The 27,515-nt window shown below is 37.6% G+C and overlaps 7 protein-coding genes across 7 annotated transcripts; 5 read left to right on the top strand and 2 right to left on the bottom strand.

Moving 5' to 3' along the window:
• Nucleotides 1-236: 236 nt before the first annotated feature.
• Nucleotides 237-3,484, top strand: EAF02_011917 (uncharacterized protein; the record flags this gene model as incomplete). Its single annotated transcript, XM_038907965.1, has 4 exons — nucleotides 237-268; nucleotides 524-992; nucleotides 1,051-2,516; nucleotides 3,319-3,484. 4 exons carry the CDS (start codon nucleotides 237-239, stop codon nucleotides 3,482-3,484), a joined length of 2,133 nt encoding a protein of 710 aa, XP_038752310.1.
• Nucleotides 3,485-8,711: 5,227 nt separating this feature from the next.
• On the top strand, nucleotides 8,712-8,989 carry EAF02_011916 (uncharacterized protein; the record flags this gene model as incomplete). Its single annotated transcript, XM_038907964.1, has 2 exons — nucleotides 8,712-8,840; nucleotides 8,894-8,989. The coding sequence occupies 2 exons, from the start codon at nucleotides 8,712-8,714 to the stop codon at nucleotides 8,987-8,989; spliced, it is 225 nt and encodes a 74-aa protein (XP_038752309.1).
• Nucleotides 8,990-10,959: 1,970 nt separating this feature from the next.
• On the bottom strand, nucleotides 10,960-12,231 carry EAF02_011915 (uncharacterized protein; the record flags this gene model as incomplete). The annotated part of the gene is made up of 2 exons (XM_038907963.1): nucleotides 10,960-11,963; nucleotides 12,018-12,231. 2 exons carry the CDS (start codon nucleotides 12,229-12,231, stop codon nucleotides 10,960-10,962), a joined length of 1,218 nt encoding a protein of 405 aa, XP_038752308.1.
• Nucleotides 12,232-21,610: 9,379 nt separating this feature from the next.
• On the top strand, nucleotides 21,611-22,403 carry EAF02_011914 (uncharacterized protein). The gene is made up of 3 exons (XM_038907962.1): nucleotides 21,611-21,722; nucleotides 21,784-21,902; nucleotides 21,959-22,403. Exons 2-3 carry the CDS (start codon nucleotides 21,798-21,800, stop codon nucleotides 22,166-22,168), a joined length of 315 nt encoding a protein of 104 aa, XP_038752307.1. The 5' UTR covers nucleotides 21,611-21,722; nucleotides 21,784-21,797; the 3' UTR covers nucleotides 22,169-22,403.
• Nucleotides 22,404-24,010: 1,607 nt separating this feature from the next.
• EAF02_011913 (uncharacterized protein) lies at nucleotides 24,011-24,812 on the top strand (the record flags this gene model as incomplete). The annotated part of the gene is made up of 2 exons (XM_038907961.1): nucleotides 24,011-24,447; nucleotides 24,503-24,812. 2 exons carry the CDS (start codon nucleotides 24,011-24,013, stop codon nucleotides 24,810-24,812), a joined length of 747 nt encoding a protein of 248 aa, XP_038752306.1.
• A 988-nt stretch (nucleotides 24,813-25,800) lies between these two features.
• Nucleotides 25,801-26,514, top strand: EAF02_011912 (uncharacterized protein; the record flags this gene model as incomplete). The annotated part of the gene is made up of 2 exons (XM_038907960.1): nucleotides 25,801-26,143; nucleotides 26,204-26,514. The coding sequence occupies 2 exons, from the start codon at nucleotides 25,801-25,803 to the stop codon at nucleotides 26,512-26,514; spliced, it is 654 nt and encodes a 217-aa protein (XP_038752305.1).
• Nucleotides 26,515-27,126: 612 nt separating this feature from the next.
• On the bottom strand, nucleotides 27,127-27,486 carry EAF02_011911 (uncharacterized protein; the record flags this gene model as incomplete). Its single annotated transcript, XM_038907959.1, has 1 exon — nucleotides 27,127-27,486. The coding sequence occupies one exon, from the start codon at nucleotides 27,484-27,486 to the stop codon at nucleotides 27,127-27,129; it is 360 nt and encodes a 119-aa protein (XP_038752304.1).
• Between the last annotated feature and the right edge of the window lie 29 nt (nucleotides 27,487-27,515).

Below are 27,515 nucleotides of genomic sequence, written 5' to 3'. Positions count from 1 at the left end.
ACATGTCAGGTTGAGAAAAAGAAAGTAATCATTCCTTATCATACAGTACATACAGACATACACAAACACCATACATACACATACACATACACACACACAATCACGCTCACGCTCACACTCACACTCACACTCACACTCACACTCACACTCACATGCATACCTAGTACTCTCATTCATCATATACCTACTCATGTAGCATCAAAATCCTTCTTTTCATAATTTCATGCGAAGGAGAGATGCCTTCTTTTTTCAGAAAGAAGCTTCGGAGGTATGTGTTTTTTTTTTTATCATCTACTTTGATTATCCTTTCCCCCCTTCCACCCCACCAAGCAGGGCTACACTTAATACCATTGAAACACGTCAAGAATCATCGGTATCCGTAGTTCTCGCGACATGAGTTGCATCCACGATGGTCCAAGAAACTTGAATGATAGACCCAGTGTCTTTGCATTCATTTGTGGTTCTCTTCCAATTTGTTACATCATGACTCAGTTGCTAATATTACCATTGGCCTTCACTTTAGAATAACTACCATGCCTCTCCTCACTCCCACCGGTAAACACTTCTCTCTTCACAAACTCGTAGCTATGTCGACAATGGTGACGCCGGGCCATGGGGTACATCTTCAACCTCTCAATAATACGACCCCAGGAGATCCTCCCCGTCAAACCTATCTCTCACACGAAATTCAAGAATATTTACGAAAACTTTTCGACGAATTATCAGGTTCCGAATCATGTCTAGGAAGGGAACGCTTCGAGGAATGGTTGGCAGATGTTCAAGGCCATACAGTCAAACTCGATAAAGATACATACAAAGTCGAAGAATTTCTCGAGTCCCTATTTTACAGTGATTCACTAGAGGTGTTGAAGCGCATACCGGAATTAGATCAGTCGAAACCAATCACCAACTATTACATCAGTAGCAGTCACAATACATATTTAGAAGGGAATCAGTTATTGTCGAGGAGTTCGACTGAAGCATATAAAACAGTCAGTCGACCGATGATGATTTGATTCAGCTTCCTTACTAACTGCCACTTTCCATTAGGCTCTCACACAAAATTGTCGATGTATTGAGATAGATGTACACAATGGAGAACTACCAGATAAAGACGACAAATCCATATTTTCGAATAAAGCCGATCATAAACGACAGCCTTCAGGAACGGGAAGTACACTTTCCAGCAGAGCTGCGGCAGCGATATTGACGGTGGAAGAGAAGATGGAAAGCGCCAAAGAAAAGTTAGAGAGTGCGAAACAGAAGATTACAAAATCAAGTTCGGGAGATAAACTTAAGGTTTTGGATGAGGATGAGAATGGTGGACGACCGGCCTCGATACGATCATCGATGCTTGGAGAGCCCTTAGTCTTACATGGCTGGACCTTGACAGCACCAGTTGGATTCCGAGCAGTCTGCAAAACGATTCGAGAAAATGCTTTTACTACGAGTCCTCTCCCAATTATAGTCAGTCTGGAAGTTCATGCCGATCATGAACAACAGGAGGTCATGGTTGATATTATGAAGGAGGAATGGGATGGTCTCTTACTCGATTCTCCATTCGAATCATGCAATCCAGAGGAAAGGGTTCCAAGACTCGATGAACTTCTCAACAAAATTTTGGTCAAGGTCAAGAAGGCCCCGGAATTAAAAGAGGCGTCAGAAGCCCCGAATGAGGCTACGAATGGTCCGCTTGCGAATGGACTATCGCCCGCAAGCACGGGTACTTTGGAGAAAAAGGCATCCTCCAACACATTGGTACCAGTGATCTCGAGGAAAGATGCAGACTCTGGGCAGTCCGGTTCCGAAGATGATCGAGGAAGTTCGAAGAAAAAGGCAAAGATCTGTGAAAGTCTCAGTAAACTCGGAATTTATACTCACAGCGAACATTTTGTCTCATTTGATGCGAGAGCGGCCACCAAACCCTCTCACATATTTTCCGTTGGCGAAAAAGTGATCAACGAGCTTCATGAACAAAAACGGGAACAGATGTTTAACCATAATCGTAATTTCTTCATGAGAGCATTCCCAGCTGGCTCACGATTTGACTCATCCAATCTTGACCCTTCCGTCTGTTGGCGTAAGGGCATTCAAATGGTTGCTCTGAATTGGCAAACATTGGATGAAGGTATGATGTTGAATGAGGGAATGTTTGCCGGGTCTCAAGGATGGATATTGAAGCCTCCTGGCTATCGCAGTGAGGACGTAAAATCCGATATATGGGCAAATATACCCTACAAGACCCTGGATTTGAAGATCTCCATATTTGCAGGCCAACAAATTCCTTTCCCTGAAGGTGAGACGGAAAAGGGCTTCCATCCGTACGTCAAATGCGAGCTGCACGTTGAAAGTCAAGAAGAGCTCAACGGGCAACCAATCGGAAATGATGTCAAAGCAAAAGAGGGCGAACACAAACTCAAGACGGCCTATAAATCGGGCAGTAAACCCGATTTTGAAGGCGAAACCCTTCATTTTGAAGGTATCAGGAACGTGGTGGAGGAGTTAAGCTTTGTCAGGTTAGTACATGTCACACTACTTTTCTTCAACATTTCTCTATTTATCCTTTCACGAGTTACATATGCAGGGAATTAGACAAGGTCTACATTCATATGATTTGATTGTCAGTGTTGATAAATCATAAACCTGTTATTATGTCACACCGCTCAGTCCCAAAAGCTTTCACCCAAGTGTCTGGTACATATTACAAAGCTCAAATCGGAGCTTTTCAATCTCCTCAATCTTCAACAACGCAACGGCCCGGAGCCGGATGGTCAGTATCAATGCAGATTAATTTAAGAGTGCGGTAGACCAACGGTCTTCCGACGCTTGGCTGCTCGGGTGGGGTTCCGCTGCATACTTCCTTGTCGAATCAGTAGTATGATTGTCAGCCCATCCCGTGCATTGACGAAGTTCGGCCTCTAGTTCCCCAATTCAATGTTACACATGGCGCGTTCTCAACCACACTCATAAACCAGGATTGTTTTGTGGTTCGATTTTCTTCCTTTCGTTGAAGTTTTGCATCGAGATGAAATGCATGTTTTCATCACTATCACTATTACATCACTCGTTTTCTTCATCTATGGAACATTATTCCATTATTTACTGCACACGTCTACCTCATGTATGATGTGTGTGTATGCAACGTTACCCTAGTCATTCATTTCTTTCCTCTTACTCTTTCTTGCTTCAATTCCTCTTCTTTCACATTCGTCCAATCTCCATTCGTTCGTCCAAATATTGCCCCAAACTTCCTGCAACCTATGAAAACCATACATATCACGTCGTCTTTATCATCGTACTAACATTTTCATCACATAGATTTAAAATTGAAGACGCGAATTACTCCAAAGATGAACTAGCAGCCTGGGCGTGCATAAGGCTAGATCGTCTTCAACAGGGTTATCGACTGATTCGACTGAAAGATATCAAGGGGAATACAACGGAAGGACTTTTGTTGGTTAAGATTGAAAAAGTTCTTTCGTGATGGAAGGTGGGGGTCAGAGGATGAGTGAGCTGAGATCGACTTCAACTGGAGATTGGATGATAATATTAATGTATGATAGATGAACTGGGCATTGTGTTGTATGTATGTATGTATGAGTAGATAGCCTTTTTTTTCTGTTTTTCATTTCGCCCTGCTGTATGACCAGGGGTCCGATCACGACAGTGGAGGGTAGGAAGAATATGTACGCGGGATGGATGGATGTAGTATACCATAGCATTGCATCACGTTGCACTGCATTGCGTAACTATGTAAGTAACTAAGTGAGTGAGTGAGTGTGTTGACACTATCTCGGGCAAGCGAGGGAGAATTTAATGTAACGAATTTTGTTTTGAAGAAGGGAAGGAAGATATATTGGTTGATGGATTGGATTGGATTGGATTGGAAGATTAGATCGGATTGATTCATTGATGAAAGAGAATAGGAAGAAGGATGGAATTGAATGGGTTGGATTGGATTGGATTGGATTGGACTAAACGGGAGTTGAATTGAAAGGAAAGAAGATGGGAATAGGTGAAGAGATTAATACGATGGAAGATTTGATGGAAGAGCAAATGGAAGATAGAGAAAGGATACCCCCTATTAGTTATTGATTAATTTTGAATCTTGAATCTTGATACTTGGATTTTATCTTGGATTTTGATGAGTTTATTTTGTGATTGTGTGGATGGATTGAGTGATTGATAGATTGATTGATTGATTCATTGTTTGTTCTGTGAAATTTAGGAATGATATACATGTAGGTATTGTAGTGTTGATTCTTCTTTTCGTCTTTTCTTTTCTTTCTTGTTTGGGTTGGGGTTTGGGTTTGGGGTTTGGAGTTGGGGTTTTCATGTGGAGGTTTGAGATTGAGATTGAGGTTGAGATTGAGATTGAGATTGAATTATGTACGGATTTGAGAATTGAGAATTGAAATGTGGGTTTGGGGTTTGGGGTTTGGGGATGAGGTAGGTGGGTAGGTGGGTAGGTGGGTAGGTGGGTAGGTAGGTAGGTGGGTAGGTAGGGTAGGTGGGCTTGAAGTTTTGGGTTGGGGGAGGGGGAGCGGGGTTCTGAGAGAGATGATGGATTCTATGTATGAGAGAGAGAGAGAGAGAGTGTGTGTGTGTGTGTATATATTATTTTGGTTATTTGATGATTGGGGTGAGTAGATGGGTAGATGGGTAGATAGGTTGATGAGTTGATAATAGATAAATAGATAAATAGATAAATAGATAAATAGATAAATAGTAATAGATAAATAGATTATAAATAGAAATAGATAAATAGATAAATAGATAAATAGATAAATAGATAAATAGATAATAGATAAATAGATAAATAGATAAATAGATAAATAGATAAATAAATAAATAAATAAATAGATAAATAAATAGATTAATATAAAATAAAGGAGTAGATAGTTAAGTAGACAGGTAGATAGATAGGTAGATAGACAGATAGATTGATGGGATAGCCTTATAGATAGGAAATAGGAAGTATATATGAGTTCGAGATACACAACTATTTGATTATTTGATTATTTGATTACCTTTTTAATATATATCTAATTGTGAACTTGCGATCTATAGTGATGGGAGTGGGAATGGGAATGGGAATGGGATGGTAGTAATCCAGTGTATCGAAAAGTGTGCATGGCGATGCAAGAAGCAAAGGCGAAAGCCAAAGATAAAGGAAAAGGTTATATGGTAGAGAAAGGGAGGAATGCAAAGGCAAAGCGTGCACAAATCAAATCGTACAGTTTGAGTTTCTTGATGATGTTTTCTTTAATTTTTGGTCGTGGCAAGTCCGAATTCATTTTCATTCATACTTATCTTCTCACCCGGTAAAAGATATCGCAATTAAGTGATCCATGCCTACCAAAATAAGATTAAAGAAAGTTGGAGAATCTCGTGAGTTGTGGTGGAAGTCCATCCCACTTTCACCTCACCTCACCTCACCTCACCTACCCATTCATTCATCCATTACTCAAATCCCAAGTGAAAGAATCGAAATCCAAAGAGCCTCAAAAGCGAATGCGATGGCAAATTACAATCATTAATCCACTTGAGACACACAATTGATACAGAGAGCATGTACTGTACTACATTACATCACATCACTTCCCGAACGTAGTAATAAACGACAAGACCTAAACTCAATCCCAGACTCAAACGAACATCAAGGGTTCAGTGAGGACTACCTCCTGCAACGGTTGAGTGATCGAATGATATCAAGCTACTTTGTAGTTGTCGCCATCCGAGCCGCCATGTAGATGTGAGTATGGTATGCGATTTATGTTCACATATCCATATCCATTTGCATAACCGCATTGCCCATGCGTGTGAATTGTCGAATTTTGCATTATTTTCGATAGAATGAATAAATCAATGAATGTGTTTTGCTAATTTTATGAATTCACCTTTCTCGAAAAGGTAGTAGGCACACACACGTATGCGTAAAATCCCTATGTGCGTGTCATCCATGTCCTGTGGCACGATGAATAAGAGTGGGGGTAAAGGGTTGTGTACGCAGTACGACACGACACGACTTCCGAGACGCTTGAAGAAAATTCGGAGAATTTCCATAGTGGCTTGTTGGCGTTCGGGAAATAGGAGCCGTATGTGCGTTTTGTATCAGTGACAAGTAATGCGTGTGAACCGTTCAAATGAGACGATGTGTGAAGATGTTGGTAGAGTGAAGGGATCTTGGTTCTTCAGCGAAACAAACAAACAAGTTTTCCCATGCCAACTCCTCAAATCCACAATTTCATGCCATGTGGAAGAAAATAATTGGCATTATCCTTATTCGATTCCATCATGACATGATGCCAATTTGTTGATCGTTCGGATTGTGCGTATGAATTCATTTCATCCCCTTCAATCCATTCCACGATCTCGAATCCAATCACGAACCCAACCCAATGGTTCGTCCATCGCCACTTCGGATGCAAATCATCGAGCTAATGGCATCTGCACCTCCGCGGCTCGATTAATTAAGAACCATCGGAAAACTCTTCCGAATCTTAGAAAGGGGAAATTATTTTTGAATATCTCCTTGAAAATGGAGCCATGACTGTAGCACAGCGCATGAGTATTATTCCGATTCGATTATCATACGATCTGGTTGCATCAAAACTGGACAATTCTTTGGGGCTTTAGGCATGTCGGTCTGAAATCAATTTGGAGGCCATTTCTGCCAAATTTTAAATTGCATTCATGTATTGTACAGATAGTACGTTGCGTTACGAGATTGATATTGCAACATGAAACCATAAAATAAATGAAAAGAATAGGTGACATGATGTCGTGAGATGAAATTTATGAAGTTAATAAAAGTTGCTCATAATGATGAGTTTGGCACTGAGAATGAGGATAACGACATGAAAAGTGGATGGGGAAATATGAATCCAGGTGCGAAACTTGGCATCGGAGGAGCCTTCTCCTTGCTGTGATATGATATGATGTGCCTGATGTGTTCCATGTAATTGATGTGTTGGCTTAGGTCGTCCAATAATACACAGCACACTAACATCTGTGAAATGTGATACAACAATAACGGCTACGACGTATCGAATCACTTTTTTTCGATGAAAGTCTTGCAGGGTTGTGTTCAAATTTGCATATGAATGCATGGCAGTTGTCAACTGGCGAGAACTATCTTCGTAGGTTCAAGGAAGAAAGGATGACTCCAGATGCAGCTCAACAACTCCGTATGTTGTACAATGTAGTACACAGATTCTCATCGCACTACGTACCTTTCCCCATTTCTCGGTACCAAAGAAATTCTTCATGACTCAACAAAATCCCTGCCAATCTCAACTCATCCTGAGGAAACGGAGAATTTTGTTATTTTTGGAGTCATAGACTTTCTTCTATCATCCTTTGAGTGCGGAATGTTGTTGGATGACGACTTGACTTGGTCGATTCCAAAAATTGATATCTCTTGTTGCGAAAATTTAATCCTATGTGACTGCTGTCCCTGGAGTTTCATGAATTTAGATCAATGCCGAGTGTTTCAATTTAGAAGTTTCCGACCATTTGGTAAACCAAGCCACAGGTACAGAAGACATCCGACTGCCGTGCTGAGGGTAGGAGTGTTCCTGACAGGCATCATCTAATACACACCGTAGAAAGTGACGAGTCGGATAATAATAATTTGTTCCGTCATAAACGATATATCATGAAGATCCCCCCATGCTCTGACCCTCAACATATTCCACGCAATTTAGATTTACTTCCTAATCTTCCGACGACAAGCTGTAGAGCACAGTAAATTGAGGTGTCAGAACTATTCAAACAAATGATCCATGATGGGATTTCGAGTACGACAACAGTTCCGGATATGAATTCGTTAATCTGCATCCGTGCGATGATCCCTGAGGCTCGGACTGTGCGTAGTCGTCAAAAAAATCGAAGTACAAGAGTCAGATGATTTGGCGTCCACTTGCAGGTTGCATGAAGGGTCTGTCGCTCACACAAACCATACGAATTTCTTATTCTGCACGGATACCTGCAGAGGGTGTAAAATCATTGGATTGAAACTGAGAAGCATTGATCCCTGGTTGTTATGGAGCTTTGAAAGTTAGAAACCTGGAGAGAGTTGATTCGGATAACCTTCCAAGTACATTCTTTGTACCATTCGCTGGGCAGTAGCCCTGTCAAATTGAAAGCCTGGCACAAGGATTTCTTGTTTCTGGCCAAGCAAGATCCAATGTATCCTCATCGACCGGCGATTTGCTGCATCCAGATCGGAGGTGGAATATCAACGCATGATTGATGGGCACTGTTGATGACAACTATGGCTCAAAATCTCCATCATGCCGTGTTGCGTGTCTATCGTAAGGTCGTGCCCATATAGAACCACGATCGTTCCTAGTTCAGGATGTCCCGTTTAACAAAATTGCAGCTACCCTTTTGAACACCTGCAGACGCAAATATTCAAGCACGTCGACCATCAACATTTGAGGATGCAGGCCACCGCAATATCGCGGAATAAGGCCATCTTTTCTTTTGCCAGAGGATCGATGAACAGCATAGCAAGTTTCGGAACAGCTCTTAAGTCCGCTCCCAAACATTATATATTGACCACTTCCACCGAACTGAAGTTGGACCTCATCAATTCAAAGAAGCCCATCAACCCAAACAAATTTGTTCTTTAAACATATATATCTGCCTCACATCAATCAATCATCAATCGATCAAAAGATTACTTTCGACCAACTTCAATCAAGATGCCTTACCAACCAATCCCATTCGAGATCATTGTCCGAGGAGAGATGAACATCCTCCCTTCCATCGAATCGATGCCGATGCCCTTTGATGAGATTTCAGAATCTTTCGGCATGACTCAAACTCCCGGCGTAAGAGATTGCATCTGACACCACTGTAGATGATAAATACTGACATAGACCAGATGCCTGGCGTTAGGTGTCCAACCTGTCTTGCCAAAGGTCAAGAAGTATGGGTTATTCCAGGAAGAGCCTGCGGCGCTTGCGGCACTGGCTGTTGAATAATGAGGTATATGCATCGCATCACTTCTAGGCGAGTTGCAATGTCACTAACATTTCTTCAGTTTGACATTGAAGTGCGACAACCTCTAGACACATGATTGGGATAAAGGAGGATAATTTGGAGTTTGAGTAGGGCAGAATGTTAGCTGTGACTTGGTCGGCATGATATCATATGGAAGTAGATTGTAGTCGAAAGGATGACCGGGGAGAGTTATGCCTTGTCGTTAGGTTGGGATGGGACGAAAAAAAGTTCTGGTTTAGCATGAATAAAAAGTTTGTGGCCGCAACACAACCTCGAGAATTATGATACTGCCCGTGATATGTCTTGAGCTTTTCCATTTCCATTTTAAGCATGATGAGGTGAACTCCAGAAATTTTAGAAGACCCAAGAACCGAGCTTTTTGTGTTTCAACGTCTGGAAACTAGCATTTTCCATAGCGCCGGCCGCTGATATCGAGTCGTGAATAGTCCATGGTCGTCTGGACCAGAGAATTCTTCCAAGAAGGAACATAAAAACAAAGTTGAAGGATTTCAAGACATGTCAAACAAAGATCCTTATATAGGTAACTAAAGTTCGATAGTCGAAGGAATTTCAGCGAAAAGTCTTTCGACCGGTGAGATGCAACAATAGTAAACCGAGACGTGGCCGTCGTTGCGAATATATCATCGAGTAAAACCGAAGGGTGGCTATTTTGATTGGCATGATTTGGTGCGGTAGCACCTGCCGAATGCGCCTATGTAGCATTGAGATGTTAGATTGTGGTATATCATAAGTGAATGCTTTTGCCAGTTGATTGGAGGCCAATGAAACGAGTGTAAAACGAATTAATTAAGAATATGTATGCTAGTCGGACATGGGCTGCTCGCCGGCATTCTGAGCTACTTGAACCTGTTAGAAGTACGGGTGTTGATTGAGATGCAGTCAACATTTGCACGACCTCCCGAAAGTCTATTTGGGTGAAGCCTCGAGGCATGCTTCTGGAAATATGTTTCCAATCAGAGCATTAAGCATGAACGTAACCCAAGAAAGGGAGCGCTGAGGTAGACTTTTGTTGTACAATTTGAGGAATTTTGACGGTATTAGATACTCCAATTGAGAGGGCTGTCTTGAAGCATGGTAGGAAGAACCATAAGGACATCAAAATGTATGAAGTCGTCAAGTGACCAAAATCTTGATGTGAGGAAGCCCAGCCACAATGCTTATGCGGGTCTTCGGTCGAACATTTTTCCGACCTCCACCGAGCATGTTCTCTTGCTTGTACGTATGTAAGTATGGATATCCAGGTGACTTGCGTTGAAAAGATTCTCGGTCATAAAATGTTATTGTTTGATGAAAGGGCTACCACTCACAAGGCTGCAATGCAAACAGCCTCAGAAGCTATATAATAGATCAGATGAATGCCGAATCGATTGGGCTCGAACCAGTCTTCTACCAACCTAAATATCACCCGATATACATAGAATTTATAATTTGGGCTTCCAAATCTGACTACAAGCTAGTTGTAGCTCTCTAGCCATGAGATTTCTATTCAATATTATGTGAAGCAATACAGACGTGTGAAAAATGACTTCTTATCTCCACGATGTAGAGACATAACCGTCTGCAGGAAGGCGACGACCATTTCCATTTCAGGCGTCTCTACACATTCCAATACGGCATGCTTCAAAGTTCGTGCGTCGTTTGTTTGTAGACCAGACTTGTCACACAATGACGATTGGGCGTTCACACACGTGCTATGAAGAGTTGTGTACAACTTGAGGTTGGTTTTATTACGAAATTGGCTGGATGTCTGTGTTTCAAAGTGCAACTACAATCGTGTATGACAACAGAATCTCACAAATATCTTACTACAAATCATGGATCCTAATGCATTGAGGGATAACTCCGGATCAACTTCTGATCAGGGCTTGCATTAAAGAGAAACTATCATAGAATTATTAATTCATCTTTATCCAAGCATCTACTTCTTCAGGTTGGACGAGGTGGTTTCTCGGGTGCATAATAGCCGTGTTCAGTTGCACCGCTTGCGTGCTGCGGTGGAAAGTCTGACGGGTTTTGAGAGTAAGCCGGAGGATTTTGAGTATGATCTTGTTGAGGTGGTGGTCCTGGAGGAGGTGGGGGATAGTAAGAATCATTACCCTGAGTATATCCTGGGTACTGCTGCTGTTGATATCCGTGTAGTTGTTGCTGCATAGCATAGCCCTCGGCCGTGTTCGGGTTTCCGAACTTTTTCTTCTCGTCCTCACTAGCCTCTCCTGAATTTACAATCTCGACATCCGCCGGTGCTGGTTTATTGTAAACTTGCTGTAAGACTGACTGGTTTAAGTTTGGTCTTCCTTCTGCATCCTTTATAACCTCCATCAATAACTCGGCGGTTGGCGGAAGGGATGGAACATTTCCTTGTAAAATCTGTGCTACCGGCAGCTTTTCTCCATAGTATCTTGCATTTTCATCGTTGCGCTCGATGATTATGGTTCCATCAACTTGTGCTCCTGCATATAGACCTCTGCTCTTCATGTAGGAGAACAACGGCTTCCTACTTTTCAATAGCTCACTTTCCAAAATGGCACCACTTCCAACAGGGCCAGCCACGACGGATATTTCGCCACCGAGAGAGACACGTAATTTACTGAATGCTTCGAGAGCCTTGCGGTCATTGATAACAATGACACAGTCATAGATATCAATTCCAGCCATAAATCCTACACCTAGAGTGTGAACGAGAATTCCGGAAGGTGGTGACCATTGGCCATTTTCATTCTTGGCAATCAAAACGCCTGATCCACCCGCACCGGATACCCACAATCCAGAGCGCATGGTGGTGTAAATCGCGAGACCGACACAGTTTTTGATGACCTTTTGAGGGATCTTGACAAGAACTTTCGGTGGCTTGCTGGGTCCATCTTGGACTTTCTTCTTAGTCTCTGAGTCTTGTGATGCATCTTTCTGTTGCTCCGCCATGAATCCATCCTCTGTCAAATTGTTAGTGGACAGTTTGCTGTCAATCGTGTATCAAGCAGACTCACTACAGAATGATTTAAGAATTCGGGCAGCCTTCTCGCATTCTTTTTCCATGCCTGTTGGCCAGAAGGCCTCGGATCCAATCTTATTCGTGAACTTGTTAACTGGTCCTCCCAATTTCTCAAACGCAGCCCATCCTTTATCAAAAGCCGCTTTGCCGCCAAGCTTGGTCTTGGACCAAGCTGATGGCTTAGCTGTATTATTTGATGGTTCAGTCATGATATGATTTCGGTATATGCTTATTTCTTTGTTATTGTCGTTGAAAAGTTGTGTTACTAGGTACTGTTATTAAAGTATTTTGTAAGAAGATGTTGGGTGGTGAGGGTGGTGAAGGGTGGTATAAGGTGGGGGGGCTATTTGAGGGGTAAAATCGAAGTGCAATCTCGACTATGACTGCGTACCATGTGGATGAACAAGATTCATCAAGACGGCGGGGACAAGTGAATGGATGTTCATATATATTCTCTGGTGAGAATACCTACCTAGTAGGTGATGAGTGGTGGCTCGTGATCTACAAGTGGATTGTATAAATAGAAATTGTGGCTTTGCAATGGATTGCATCATTGGTGACGACCTCGGGAGGCACAGCCATTATTGCAGCGACGGCTATGCTACTATCCATCGCTTCGTTACCTACCTTACGAACACACCTATCATGCACAGGAAGCTGAGAACTAACATTAAAATCCTGTTTTGAACTCGAAGAAGGCTTCGTACGCAAGCAGTAAACGGACAAAACAAGTTTAAATCGAGTTCATTTGCAATGTGCCCCATGCTCAGTTCATAACATACCGCCGTCCAATGTATTCATTTACAAAATCCGTACAAAGCTAGCAAGGAATAGTAATTTAAGCTCATCGTGGGTTAGGGTTGCAACTTGCAGTATCTACTCCGTATTGCTTTGTAAGAGTTCTGGCCCCTGCTCATCGCACCCTTATGACAAATGTGACAAAATCCCTGCAAAAATAAGGTTTTCCTATACAAACTATTATATTAAATATTTCATTCAAATCTTTAAATTTTCTTTTCTAAAAAATTGAAAATAATAAATAATTATAATTAAAATATAGAAAATTATTTGAAATATTTTTTACTATTTTTATTGAATAGTTATATAGTATTAAAATCGAATTTTTCTAAAAATTCTAATATGTAACGTTTTTCCTATACAAAATAAGTGTCATAGCGCCAACTACATAATCTGTAGTTGCCTTCATATCTCAGGCACAGTATATTAGTGCATTCTACTTTCTATAAGTAAAGCTTCACTTTTCTATAGCTTTTCTATTTTTATGGTATAATATAAGTCTTTATTTGTACCTTAATAGTTTATACTATTTCAAATAAACTATTACAACTTTATTTCTTATTTTATTTCCAAAGCCTTACTAATGTTTTGTTTCGATTACACTGATTGTATTTACTGTTAATCTATTGTATACCCTGCTGCTGATGTTTTGAGTTTCAAAAAATGCTAAAGATAGGTGAACAAGTATTTGTATTAGAAATATTTGTATCTGATTTACCTTTGCAATTCTTTTTTTTAAATTATATTTTCAATTCTATTAAAGCCGATATTTTTTTTTTTATAAATCTATTCAATAATTCAAATATTGTACACTTCATTGTTACTCAAATTGTATTTGAATCGATTGAATCGATTACAGATTCATTACAAATCCAAGTTGTTACTACTTAGATCCAAGCCATTAATATTCAATCAAAGATTATTGAATTGAAAGATATAATTGAGATATAAAGATTACTATTATAATAATTTGCAAGCTTTATTTTGTTACAAATATTTCACTATTCTAAAAAGTTCAGTAGTGATGAATAAGATATACAAAACACCAAGATCAGTATACGAGTTTTTGTAGTATAATCAATCACTACTTGATTACAAATTACAAAAATAAATTAGAATTTTAGAAAATCATATTCTTATGGAATCTACTTTTGGTTTTGTTTACTATAAACAATCAGATATACTTTGATATAATTACAAATAATGTATATAATTCCAATCTTTAATCCTTTGGATGGTTGTATTGTAATAGGTATTTAGTATAAATTAAATAAGTAATATTAGACTCTAGATTCTTATATAAAGCTTTTATAGATTATAATAAAGATAAAATAAAGAAGACTCTATTTAATAACTTTATTATCAAATTCAAAATAGCTTATTATTAAATACAAGAAAACTATTGAATAATAAGTTATTAATCTTAAACTCAAAGTTTTATAAAAACTAATTGATACTTTAGTAATTACCCCAATAACCTTTTGCTACTAATATTGACATATAGGTAGTTTGATGGTAATAAAGCATTTTATAATAACTTAGAGGAAAAGATTTATCTTGATAATCAATGTAAGAATCAAGGTACTAATTTTAATAATCAGAAAAAACTTAATAAAAGAAACCTATTATTGCTGCTGTAATATTTATACTGTAATTCTTCTAAAGATCTTATACAATTGAATATTATTTGTTAAGGCCAGTAATTCTTATTATATTACAATAAAGAATAATATTTAAATCTTTGCCTCTATCTTTATTACAAAAAAGCCTGGTTATATCAAATTCAATTGTAAAGAAAAGCGATATAACAATACAAAAATATAATATCAATTCAGGAATTATACAATACTCCAATCATCCCCCTGCTATAAATCAATACATTCCGAATATTCACTATTTTCCCGTTTACCGATTATTATCATAACCCCGGGACCCTATTATAATACTTATAACCCTACTTATTAAGAATATATTCCTGTCTGCTAATTATTTTCCGATTGTTGCGGGTACTATTTCGATATGCCTCTTTAATCTTTACTAGTAACAGAAATCTAGGCGGATTTGTTGAAGGCTTTGTATATTCGAATAATAATGGAAATTCAATTCCCTAGTTAAATATATTAAAAGACTAACCTCGATTTATAGTTACGAATTAAAGTTTGTTATGGAAAGTTTGCTTTTATAAATTAAAAAATTAATTATATTTAAGATCCTTTATATTTTAGAATAATAAATAACAAATTTTTTAAATCTTAATAAAAATTTTCCTTACATTTAATATAATCATTTTACTTATTAACTTAATAGATAATAAAGCTATGGGATATGGGTTTATAGATAGAATCCTTATATCCAAGCTTGGTATCCCTATATGTCCCCTTTTTACTATCTGTAATCTATTTACTTATAGATAGAAGGACTTCTGATATTCTATTTCAATATATTATTAGATCTATGGATTAATAATTATAAAGAAATGGCTTATTCTATATTACCAATCTTTCTAATACAAACCCTATAATCCTCGGTTTTTCATAACTTCAATACTATAATTCTATTATTAATTGGGTAATAATAACTCTTAAGTTATATCCATATATTACTCCAGATATTATTATCCAATTAACTCTACTACAACTATTATCCCCAATTATAACGATATACCGATCTCAGCAGATATAGTATTCAATCCAATATCATATATACTTATTAAGAAATCTATTTTGAAATCTACTTCAAAGAAATCTATTTTAACCCTATATCGTATCTTTACCGAAAAGTTATTAACAAAAATCTTCAAACTCCTTTTTTCTCATTCCAAAACTAATTGATACTTTTGGAATATAATCCTTCAACTTTAGCTATAAAAAAGAATATTAATAGAACCTTTATAATATAAATCCTGTTAATTTAATATTACCCAATTCAAACTGCTATTATACTTATTAAATTAACAGAAAAACAGAGCTCTGTGTTAAGATGATATTAAACCAGTCGATTCTGAAATCAGCTTTAGTATGGATTATTGCAGGCTTTAGGATATACAAAAGACCACTATAAAACTAAAACATTTTACCCCCATTGAATTCTCTATCACTACAAAAACCTTTTAAGGAACTGATTAATGTCTTATGAAATATCTGATAGAAAATGAATGATATAAAGTTTCTTATAACTAATAGTTTTATTCAATTCTATAAAGATTAGAAAACTTATATTACAAAAGTAACCTAGAATGAATTAGATAGAGTTTACGAGTTACACTGTATAATAACAAACAATCCTATTCAATTATATTACAATATCATGGAAAACAATATCAAGAAATTCATGAAAAAGACCAACCGACCTATACCATCTACAATAAAGATTTAGAATAAGCTATTATCTTAGCTTTACGATTTGTTTATTGGGTTCTTATTCTCCCTCGTTAATAAGCTTTCGTTATAACACTCTTGAGGTTACAAAATCAAGATTATATTAGATAAAGAGCCTTTGTATAATAAAGGTTATCTAATATTTCCAGTTGAACTTTAAATTGTTTATAAATAACTCAATAATAATCTAAATAAAGAATTTATCCGTAAATCCTGCTTTTGATTAGTTATTTTACTTCTTCTAACTGTAAAGCCCAAGAAAAGTATTCGAATTTGTTAGGATTACTATAAATTAAACAATATTATTATTAAAAATCATTATTCATTATTACTAATTAAAGAAACCCTCGATACCTTATACTATACTAAGTTTATACCAAATTGAATATTATTATTATATTCAATAAACTATGGATTATAGAAGGTTACAAATGGAAAACTGCTTTTATAACTCGTTTTGGCTTATTCGAATCCCTGATAATATTTTTTGGTTTTTGTAATGCTTTTGTTTTGTTTTAGAATTATATTAATCATATTCTTTTTGATTTCCTAGATAAGAATTATACAATATACCTAGACAATATCTTGATTTACTCTAAAAATGTTATAGATTATCAAAAGTAAGTTTATAAAGTTATATAAAAACTTATTGATATTGAATTACAAATTAATATTGATAAATACAAATTCGAAATAAGAAGAATAAAGTATTTCAATCTAATTATTATTTCTGGTAATATTGAGATAGATTCTAATAAGATTAAGACTATTCTCGAATAGAAGTTATTAATTAAACTAAAAACCTCTAATGCTTTTTAGGGTTCGCTAACTTTTATTGATGCTTTATTTATAATTTTTCTAAAATCATAGAATCTTTAAATCGCTTATTAAAAAAAAAGAATATATAGAATTGGACTACTAATTAAAAGATGCCTTTGAAAACCTGAAGTATATCTTTGTCTCTATTCTAGTTCTTATAATGTTTAATTATTACTACCACACAGTTATCGAGATAGATATTTTCAATTAAGCTGTGAATAGAGTATTCTCTCAGTATAACAATAAGGACCGATTATACCCGATTATATATTTTTTCTCAAAACATAGTATTGCCGAATACAATTACAAGATCTATAATAAGAAATTACTAACTATTATCAAGTTCTTAAAAGAATAAAGATCTGAATTATATAAAACTCAAAAGCTATTCGAGATTATTATTGATTATAAAAATCTAGAGTACTTCACATCAATAAAAATATTGAATTAAAGATAAACTAAATAAACTGAATTCCTAGCTGATTTCAATTTTTATATTATATATAGACTAAATCTTAAAGCAATTTGCCCCGATATATTGAATAGGAAAGTAGAAGATTGCTTTGTACATATTAACCCTAATAATAACTGAATCAAGAATTACTTACAAATAATCTTTTCGAAAGAATATTCGATATTATTATATTCAAAAACCTTATCCGATAAATAAATAATGATATTGATCTCATCGTAACGTCTATAAGTATAATTATTCTTGATACTAAAAAGCTGATTAATAATTTTATTAATAAAGTATACAAATCATTTGAATTGATTACTATTATACATAAAACACTTCAGAACCTAATTGCTTATTATTGGCCACTATCAATCCGAAAAGACTTCTGAATTGTTCTTCAAGACTGTAGATTAATCAATAATAAAATTTTCTATTGCAACCACTTCTTTATTCCTCCCTTTATTAAACTTCGCATCTAGATTATATACCAAATACATTTCACTAATCCAACAGGATATCCCGGTTGAATTAAAACTATTGATCTTATCTTCTGTATATACTAATAACTCAATATATCAAGAGAAATCGAAACTTACATACAAACCTGTCAATTCTGTTTTTAAACCAAAGTCTCCCATCTTGCTGTACCCGGATTTCTAGAATTCTTGTTAATACCATTCCATCTTTGATTCGATATCTTTATTGATTATATTACACTACTACCAATTAGCGAATACTATAACAAAAAGCATTAATATATCATTATAATTGTTTATCGCCTAACAAAAATGTATTATTTCATTCTGGTTATAGGATTATCTATAAAGAAGCTCACTGATTAATTTATCAAAAAAGTCTATTGCTTATATAATACACCTAACAATATAGTATCCGATAGAGGTTTATAATTTATATCAGAATTCTGAAAGTACTTATCCAAATATTTATTAATCACTTTGAAACAATCCTTCTCGTTTCACCCTGAGTCCAATGGATAAACAAAAAGAATCAATACTATAGTAAAACAATATCTTCGGATTTTTATAAATTTCTATTAAGATAACTAATATAATTAATTCCTATTCATGAAGTTTGTACTTAATAATATCACCTCAGAAACTACCGGCATATCCCCATTCTTTGTTAATTATAGTTTTTATTTATATCTCAATGTTGAGCCCTCTTTATCTGTTCCCTTAAACCTATTATATTAATGTAAATACAAATTCCTAAAGACTAATAAGATTACAAATCGATTTGATATTATCCTAATAAAATTGAAAGCTTTAACTGCTTAATCTATTCAGAAATATGAAGATTATACTAATAAAACTTACACCAACATTCTTTTATATAAAGAAAATAACAAAATATGGGTTAATATTAAAAATATAAAAATCAATTACTTAATAAAAAAAGATAATAACAAATAGGATAATTTCTATAAGATTCTAAAAGTTTATAAACAAGCCTATCTACTTCAGCTTCCCATTAGTTTTAAGATCTTTCCAGTATTCCATAACTCATTATTCTGATCACTCCACTGCTCACCTAAACTAGCTGATTAAAAAGTAATTAATGAAGCCAAATCCCATTAAAACCAAGGCTGTATCCTAGAAAGAAATAATGAAACGAATAAGGAAATCAAGCAATAGGAATTTAATAAACTATTTGACTACTATAATAAAAATAGATTTTATTATTAAATCAAATAGAAATATTACCCAACATCTTAACAACCCACCAAAAACCTTTACGATCAAGAAGATATGATTATCGCTTTTTATTTAGCAAATCCAGATAAACTAGAACTATCTGTTTGAATAAGTTTCAAAAGATCTATTACTCCTAATTCTCTGTTAGTATTTATATTAAGTGTATTCCCGAATCAAGGTTAAGGCAGATCTAAAAAACTCCGATAATTGATTATTATTCCCAAGAAAGTTTATTTTAATTTAATAATAAAAATTAAAATATTTTAATGTTATTTTGTTTTTTAAAAGGTTAATTGATATTATAATCATAGATTAATCACCTTGAACAGGGGGTATTATCATAATGCCAACTATATAATCTGTAGTTGCCTTTATGCTTCAGGTATAGTATATTAGTACGCCCTACTTTCTATAAATAAAGCTTCACTTTTCCATAGCTCTTCTACCCTTATGGTATAATATAAGTCTTTACCCGTACCTTGACAATAAGCGAATTTTCATAAAAATTTAGGATTTTCAGCTTTGACTTTCTCAAATCCTATTTAAAAAATTAGAAAAAAAATTCTATTTATTTTTTTTATAAGATTTAATTAATTAAATAATATTTACCAAAAGAATTTCTAATTTTATTTTTTATTATAAGAAATAAATTAGGGTATAAAAAGTTGAATAATCCTATATTTTAGCTGGAAAAGCGTTACATATGTGGTGAGCAGGGGCTAGAACTCTTACGAATTCTGTGAATGAATACGAGTACGGTATACGATTCTATACGATTTATAGAGAACGAATCAGATCTCTCAAATCATGTGCCCTAGTACTTCACGAATTTTTTGATACTTCGTACTTCCTACTATAGATATGAACCATCTTTACTATCAGGAAAGTGATGCCTGCGTCGGGTGGAATGAATTCGGTGGGCGGTGAACTAGCTTGTGGTATCAAGTAAGCATACTCTGCTATCTGCCGAGCTTCACTATCGTCATTTCTTCAGTTCAGTGAGTACAACCTTCAACGATCTGAAGAAAGCTCTTCGACCTTTGACCGTTTACTTTATCAAACAATGAACCTCTAATTGAGCTGTGCAGACTGTTGCAAAGGGATTTTGTGCGTGTGGAAATCCTCGAATGGGACGAGAAATTTCGCTGTCATTTCAATTCCTACACAACAGTCGAGATATAACAGAGTTCAAGCATTACCAAAGTCTGGTTCTTATAGCCACCAGGTCCCCTTGATATAACATACGCAATCAACCGCGAGTTCGATACCACGCATCCTCTACATGCGACAGGATAAAACGATAAAGCCTTCCCCCTGCGATGCGCTCGATCACCGCTGACAATATCTTTCAAAATGCCCTGCAAATTTTACAAATGATGGTTAGAAGCGAAGGCTCCTTGTTGTTTTAGCTGGAACATTTGAATACCGCTCGGTGAACCCTCAGAGTGTTCAGGAAAGTGCTACAAATCTCATAGTTATCTGCTCGTCTGCATGGTCCGAGAAACGCTGGCCATTTCGAAAGACCTGAGAGAATAGCTCTGAATGTGCAAAGTGTAGGAGCTTCCCGAGCTATAAGCAGAAACTCCTCGAAATCTGGCTGAAAATATGCTGAAAGTTTCACACTGACATGTTGTAACCATCACCTGAATATACTGTTTGATTTCAACACGAGTTTGCGTGCATACTGTGTAATACAGTCTGCAAGTCTACGGTCCGACAAGAAAGACATCAAAGTTTTGCGATTTCTAAGCAGTCATATCAGATTTTTAGAGTCCTCTTGGTCAGTGCTATTGAGGTGTGCATACATGGTGAAATGCGGCCATTCTTGGAGTTTCCATTCGGGCGCATCCACTACTATTTCCCCGTATCCAGGTCGCGCGCGAGGTGGCCGGATACTGCCTTCCCTTCTCAGATCTATATAATTCGATGTGAGATTACATGTTTCATATTTTGCGATGTCCTTTGTCGTCTTATTCATCTATTTGGCGGCAGCACATGTAACCCACTCAATATGTATGTCTTGCCTTGAAGCAGATTTCGGTCTATTGCCGTGTAAAAACAATTCCATGTGGAGTTCACAAGCACAGCATCATTTGCTCTCTTATGGGCCTCACATGACACTTTTTCCAATGCTTATCATATTGGTTTTAGCCCTTCAATCCGGCTGATACTTCTACACACCATCTCACCAACCCACTCCTCTATATTTTTGTCTTCCCTAGCCCGTTATCTATATTTTTCTATTGTTTCTGGATGTTTACCGGGTCTTTTCTGCATGAAAAATCACGAGTTGTACGATTTTCTGGACCCTTGCGCAAAGATAAGCACCATCACATGCCATTCGCAGCAGACTTTCATGGCTTATCAACAACACACCACAATATTTTTATTTGCTGTCGGTCGATAAGAACTCCAGTGTGACATTAAGAGATGGATTTGCTAGAAGAAAAGAAGACGGTCCCCTCGAGAAAGGTTTGGTATAAATCTACATTCGATTAAACATCTCTTATCTCCATAGTCATATCAAATCAGTAAACTCTCACATTTACCACTGTCTTGTCGCAACTACTGATCTCTTCTTTCCATTCCAAGACCACGAGTTCATCATGCTTCACTTGCCATATCCATTTCCGGTCACTACTCGAGTAATGGAGTATAAACCACTTCCAGAAAACTCTACCACAGAGAAGTCCGAGCCCTCCAACACCATGGTAAGTTTCCCCTCACTTAATCAATGCCTACCATTCGCTGATCACTTCACAAACAGCAACCACTTGATATGGTCGATATCGAGAAGAACGCCGCGATTTCGTCGTCCGGATATGGCACAATCCCATCATATACAAGCAAAGAAGGCGTATTGAGAGCCCCACAGAAACAAGATGTTCGAGGCATTTGGATCAGTTTTGTGCAGAGCCTGGTTGCTGTTGGGATGTTCACTGCTATGGCGGTCACTCTTGTTCTAGTGATTTTGTAGATGGGTTGGACTCTTTGCTTATGTCTTTTGCGGATGACGGATTTAGAATGGCGATACGATCCGGCATTGCTGGCGTGTTTAGGAGCAAGGTAGCATCAGGATTCCGTACCGGAGCTTGGATTTTTCTCACATTGTTTACAGTATGATCTGGCATGCGCTATGAATTATGACTTTAGATACCTTTTGAGATTTGGAATAAACAGTTTTATACCCTTTACATGATTCTTCATCTGGTTGTTGCCATGCTCTTGACTGACAATCTAAACATAAGATCAATATTGGCATTGGAGTCTTCAATCGATTATCTACGCAATTCGTTTTGCAGAATCACATCAACCACCTATTCACCACTATCTGACTATTCGACAGCCCTCTTTCTTTCGCCTATCGTTGACAAAATTTCTCTACTTCTTCGCAATTTAGTTCTCCAAACCATTTTTCGTGTAATTTATTCAGCATCTTTCACAAATTTACTGTTTCCTATCTCCTCACAAAATTGAGATCCTTGATATACCTCTGCCACAGACTTCGTATCTGGTTCTCCAAGGATATCTCTACGTTCCCGTGTTACTCCAGGAGAGCTCTTCTCCTGTTATTGGTTCTCCTGTTATTGGTGGTAGACTGGAATATCTCCGTTTTTCTTTTTCTGATTTTGGCTGGGTTGAACGGATTTGCGGGCTTTTTTATTAGGTACAATAAGTCAGTTTTCTCGAGTATGTAATGGTCTACGGTCAATTGAATGGGTTTTGGGAATTGAAAACTACTAATTCATCACTTTCCTGCCCATCATCTTCTGCTTCTCGGTTTTGCCTTAATTCCCTTTTCTCGCTTTCCTTACTCTCTGCTTCCCTTTACGCCTTATGATTTAACTTGCGTACACGAAAAGTCAACTTTTCATTTCCGTATATCAAATGTTTGCTTCTTCTCTACATTTCTACTTCGCTTTACCACGAGGTATTCAACGAATTCAAAATTATCGAGAGCAGCTTAAAGGAGATGCAAACACCCGGCTACCGAGTCATCACTGCCGGTGCGTCTAGGTTCATACTCGTTTAGCGACACAGCCTTTCAATCATCCCTAGATTTGGGATCTCACATCATACAAAGATTAACACTTGAACAACTTCACGTTTTCCGATTTTATTGCTCTCCATTCTTGTACATGAGCCCCTACATACAAATTGCAATAGGAGAGACAAGACAGGGTAAGATAACAAGATTGACCTAGCCATATGGCACTCGATACATCATACCACCCTTGCCTGCTGACACTTGACGCGGCCTCACGAAGTTCTCAATTGAGAAGACAGGCTTACAGGGTCCCTGTACCAGAACCTAATTGCACGATTTGATTCGCTCCCACTTTCTCTCACGTAAGAACCTTATTTGCTACTCTAAAGCTCACATCGTACAAACCCTCATTTCTGATATAGTCCTCTCTCAATACGGCCCCCAAGAAGATTTAAGCGCTTTCTATTCGTTGTCTAGTAGTGCAAATGAGGTTTGATGTTGATTCTTCAACCCCACATGTCAAGCTGCATTTGTGGATCCTTCTCGATTGGGCAACACTATTCTCGAACAAGACATTTTCCACAAATTGATGATATGATAAGAGTTCACAAAAACTCCCTAGATATTGGATGGAAATATTATATGTATCCTCCAAATGGCTTGGCGCCGATCAGCTGTGGCGGTACAGTCATGTCAGCACAATGTAATCTTAATCTATTCCATCCCCGCCATTCTCGTGAATTGGCTGAAGATATATTCTCTCTCGACTCATGTATTTTATGTCCTCAAGAAACATTTCATCTTATCAAAACCCCCAATCTAACCGTGTTTATGTCTTCCCATTCGCTCACCTCATTTACCCTCTTCCCTAACCTCCCCCTCGAACTCCAGCACCAGATCTGGTTCTACACTCTCCCCGGTCCGCGCCTACTCCGCATAGACTACTCTCCTATCCTCTCCAACGGCCAATATGCCACCACCAAGTCTCTCGATCTCTATACCACTTCCCCTAGATCCTACGGTCGCCAATTACCCATAATACTGCGTATCAACAAAGCATCTCGTGAATACGCCCTCACACAACTTGTCGAACGATTCAACTGTTATTGGAATCTAAAAATAGATATACCTTATATTCATGCGAGAGAATATCGAAAATCCGAAGCTCGATTCACGGTGCAGTATCTAGCGGAAAATGGAGGGCTGGAAGGATTTAGAAAATTGGCGCTTGATGTGGACTTGCTCAATGGAGGAGATAGTTCTGATATGTAAGTGCTCCATGTTCTTATTTTGTTTCTGGAAACTTCTCACAAGTCAATGTAGCATATCAGCTGTTCATAGCTGTCCCAATCTCTCGAATCTCTTCTTGGCCTACCCGTCAATAGATATCTGGGATAATCCAGAAGGTCCGGATGATGTGAAGCCTTGGTACATAGGGCCACCATCAGAAGGTGAAGTTAAAACAGTATGGGGAAAAAGTACGATGACGAGACTTTCGGGGGATGTTATGGGGTATGTGAAAGATAGCGATCGAGCGAAGCTTGAGAATCTGGAAGGGAGAGTGGAGAAATTGAAAATTGTCATGATGGTTTGGTCATCGATGTGCACTGCACTGCGTGAGATGGAATTATGAGAGGTTGAATGAAGTGTGGTATTGGATCACCTGAATCGCGTTACCCCGGAGAGCGACGGTTAATTTTAATGAAGTCTGATCTGGGAACTAGAGGGACAAAGAATCCTTGTGAGCAGAAGTAATAATTACATAGATGAAAATTTTATTGAAAGCCCAGAATTTAGGAGAAATCCTATATTAAGAGTTCGTCTAGCTTCTACGTAGTCAAATTCTGCATTTATACCACTCTTCTTTCATATCCAATTTCTTCTTAATAACCTCCTCGCTCTAGCTCATGAACTTTTGCCAAGCCAAAATATTCGGGAATTTAATCAACGGAGTCTCTCCCCATGGATACCTCATACTATATGGCGGTATGATCACATTACACGTGTAAAATACTAAATCCGCATATGTACACTTATCTCAACAGTTGGAAAAGAAATTCATAAGTTTGAAGGCCGGTTGCACGATTACTTCCGCATTATAGCACCCCAATCGACGGTGAGTCTATTACATTGCGGTCATCATTGCAGATTTCACGTGCAATTACCGACTACGAATTCCAAGTCACGCTATCACATTCATTTTATATGGATAAAGTAACACTCATAACAATATCGTTGAAATTTCTCTCAAACACTAGATGTGGCTGTAGAAAATGCGGTGCATCATCATTGAACGTTTGCAATGCGGTATCATCAGTCCTCATCCGTCTCTTATTGAGAAAGAAGTCACATATCTCTAGCTTTGCAGTGATTACAACTATTTTCTTTGAACGTATACGGGTCAAACTACGGCTTCTGAATACGAATGTGAGCTTGAATGAACAGAGTAGCGTATCCAAGAATACTTACGGTTTTCTAATGCAGCATTAGTACAAAACTCACGACTCTTCAGAAGTTTTCATAATGCACGTCTTATTCAGAATTGTCCTAGGTCATAAAGCAAGCTGATCAACACATCCATAATATAACCATCAAGAATAAAGTAATAATCCCTGATCGAGATGGATACATTCCCTCCATTCTACCAGGCAGAGGTTGCGCTTGCAGCAATTCAAGATCATGAATCGCACATTCATGAACGGGAATCCGGGCTGGGCCCAACACCCGTTACAATCAACACTGATGCACTTACGAACCTTGTCAACGGACGACTAGATTTCAACGCAATCAAAGATCTCGACATAGAAACCAGCTTTCACACACAACCCGAACTAATAGGACAAATAGAGGTGATCGAAAAAACCAAGCAGACTCCACAGAAGAAGACCTGGGAGCAACTCCACGCCCTCGTTTTCGATGTCGCTAATGCATCTCTACGTATCATCAATCGTTCTGCTGTAGAAAGTAAAGCCCCCACCCTTAACTTCCTTCTTCAGTGACCTAGCGAGCGACTAATCGATTCAGGTAATTATACACGCGTTCCACTCCCTCGCGCGCGTCCCTACATGAAAGATTATATTTATTACCGTATGACGCGTGCCAAAAGCGATTCGCTCAATTTCCAGTACATGGCATACGCATTGATAGATCGTCTTGGTGTTAGGAAAGAAAGATTAAGAGGAGAGATTAAGGAGGCGTGGGTATTGAATGATCCCAAGGGAAGACGTTTCGAGACGGTTAGTAAATGGAAGTATTGGGCTACGACAACACAGGTGGAGATGCATGTTCGTAAGGGACAGACACAGTTTCCTGGATATAAACGCTGGTTTCATTGAGTTGAATCTTTCGATATGGATCTAAATGAATGTAGTGATTGGTTTTTGCAGTTATTTGACTTTTTTCAAAGAAAATAAATCATGTGTGGTCATAAATGCAGTCAATCTAAGTTTGAATCTAATAACGAATGAATACTAATCGGCAATCTAATGTTTGAGCAATACTTTTGAACCTGACAATCCAAACAATTACATGGATATGAGCTCAGTCAAATCCACGAAATAGTTTATGAAGAGCTGAAGACAAAATCGGACAATGAAGCAGTAGGCTAAGTTGGATTTGCATGAAGACTTGTGATGTTTCACCGTAGATTGCGTTGACCGGGAACAGCAATATTCCATCTACTTGGAAGCATTCTTCTCCTCATGACCTCTACTAGTCTTAGCTGCATATATACGTCCGCAGGGTCAAAAGCCATAATACAATTACAAAAGGACTGCGCCTATATAAACATAAATCCATGGTATCTCGCTAAAACGCCAAGTATTCCCGCGCTTCTACTCAACCCTGCCCCTGGTATACATCGGTGAGTAATAGTCCCATCCAATAGCTCCTATAAATGTAATATATGGAATCTTTAAAAGAAAGGATAATTACAATTGATAGAAAATTTAATCCGCATGTAAGATTCTCCCATCTCGAATCGCCTTCTTCAGTCTACGTTCCTCAACAGATTCCTTCGGGGTACTAGAAAACTCATGAGCCTCACAAAGATGAGTCTTAAAATATTCTTCCCTTGTAAAGATCGTCTCTTCATTACGGCACCGAGGACAGTGAAATCTGTGACCCGTAGCCACAACGTCCCATTTTTCAGTTCTAGACCTCTCTTGTCGATTCCTCACTAGAATCTTGGCTACTTTCTCCATTCGTCTTCGAACTTCTGATTGATTAAGATAGACATGAGTTTGTTTTCGTATCCTTTTGAGAGTTATGTTCTCATTGCCATGAATACGCCATTCTCCAAGATCCATATCACCGAGTCCCCCATCAACGTTAAAGC

This window comes from Botrytis sinoallii, assembly GCF_014898435.1.
Source record: "Botrytis sinoallii strain Bc 23 chromosome Unknown BSIN_037, whole genome shotgun sequence".
Classification (NCBI taxonomy): Eukaryota; Fungi; Ascomycota; class Leotiomycetes; order Helotiales; family Sclerotiniaceae; genus Botrytis; species Botrytis sinoallii.
Note: the sequence above shows the minus strand (reverse complement) of the source record. Positions and strands in the feature narration are given on the sequence as shown.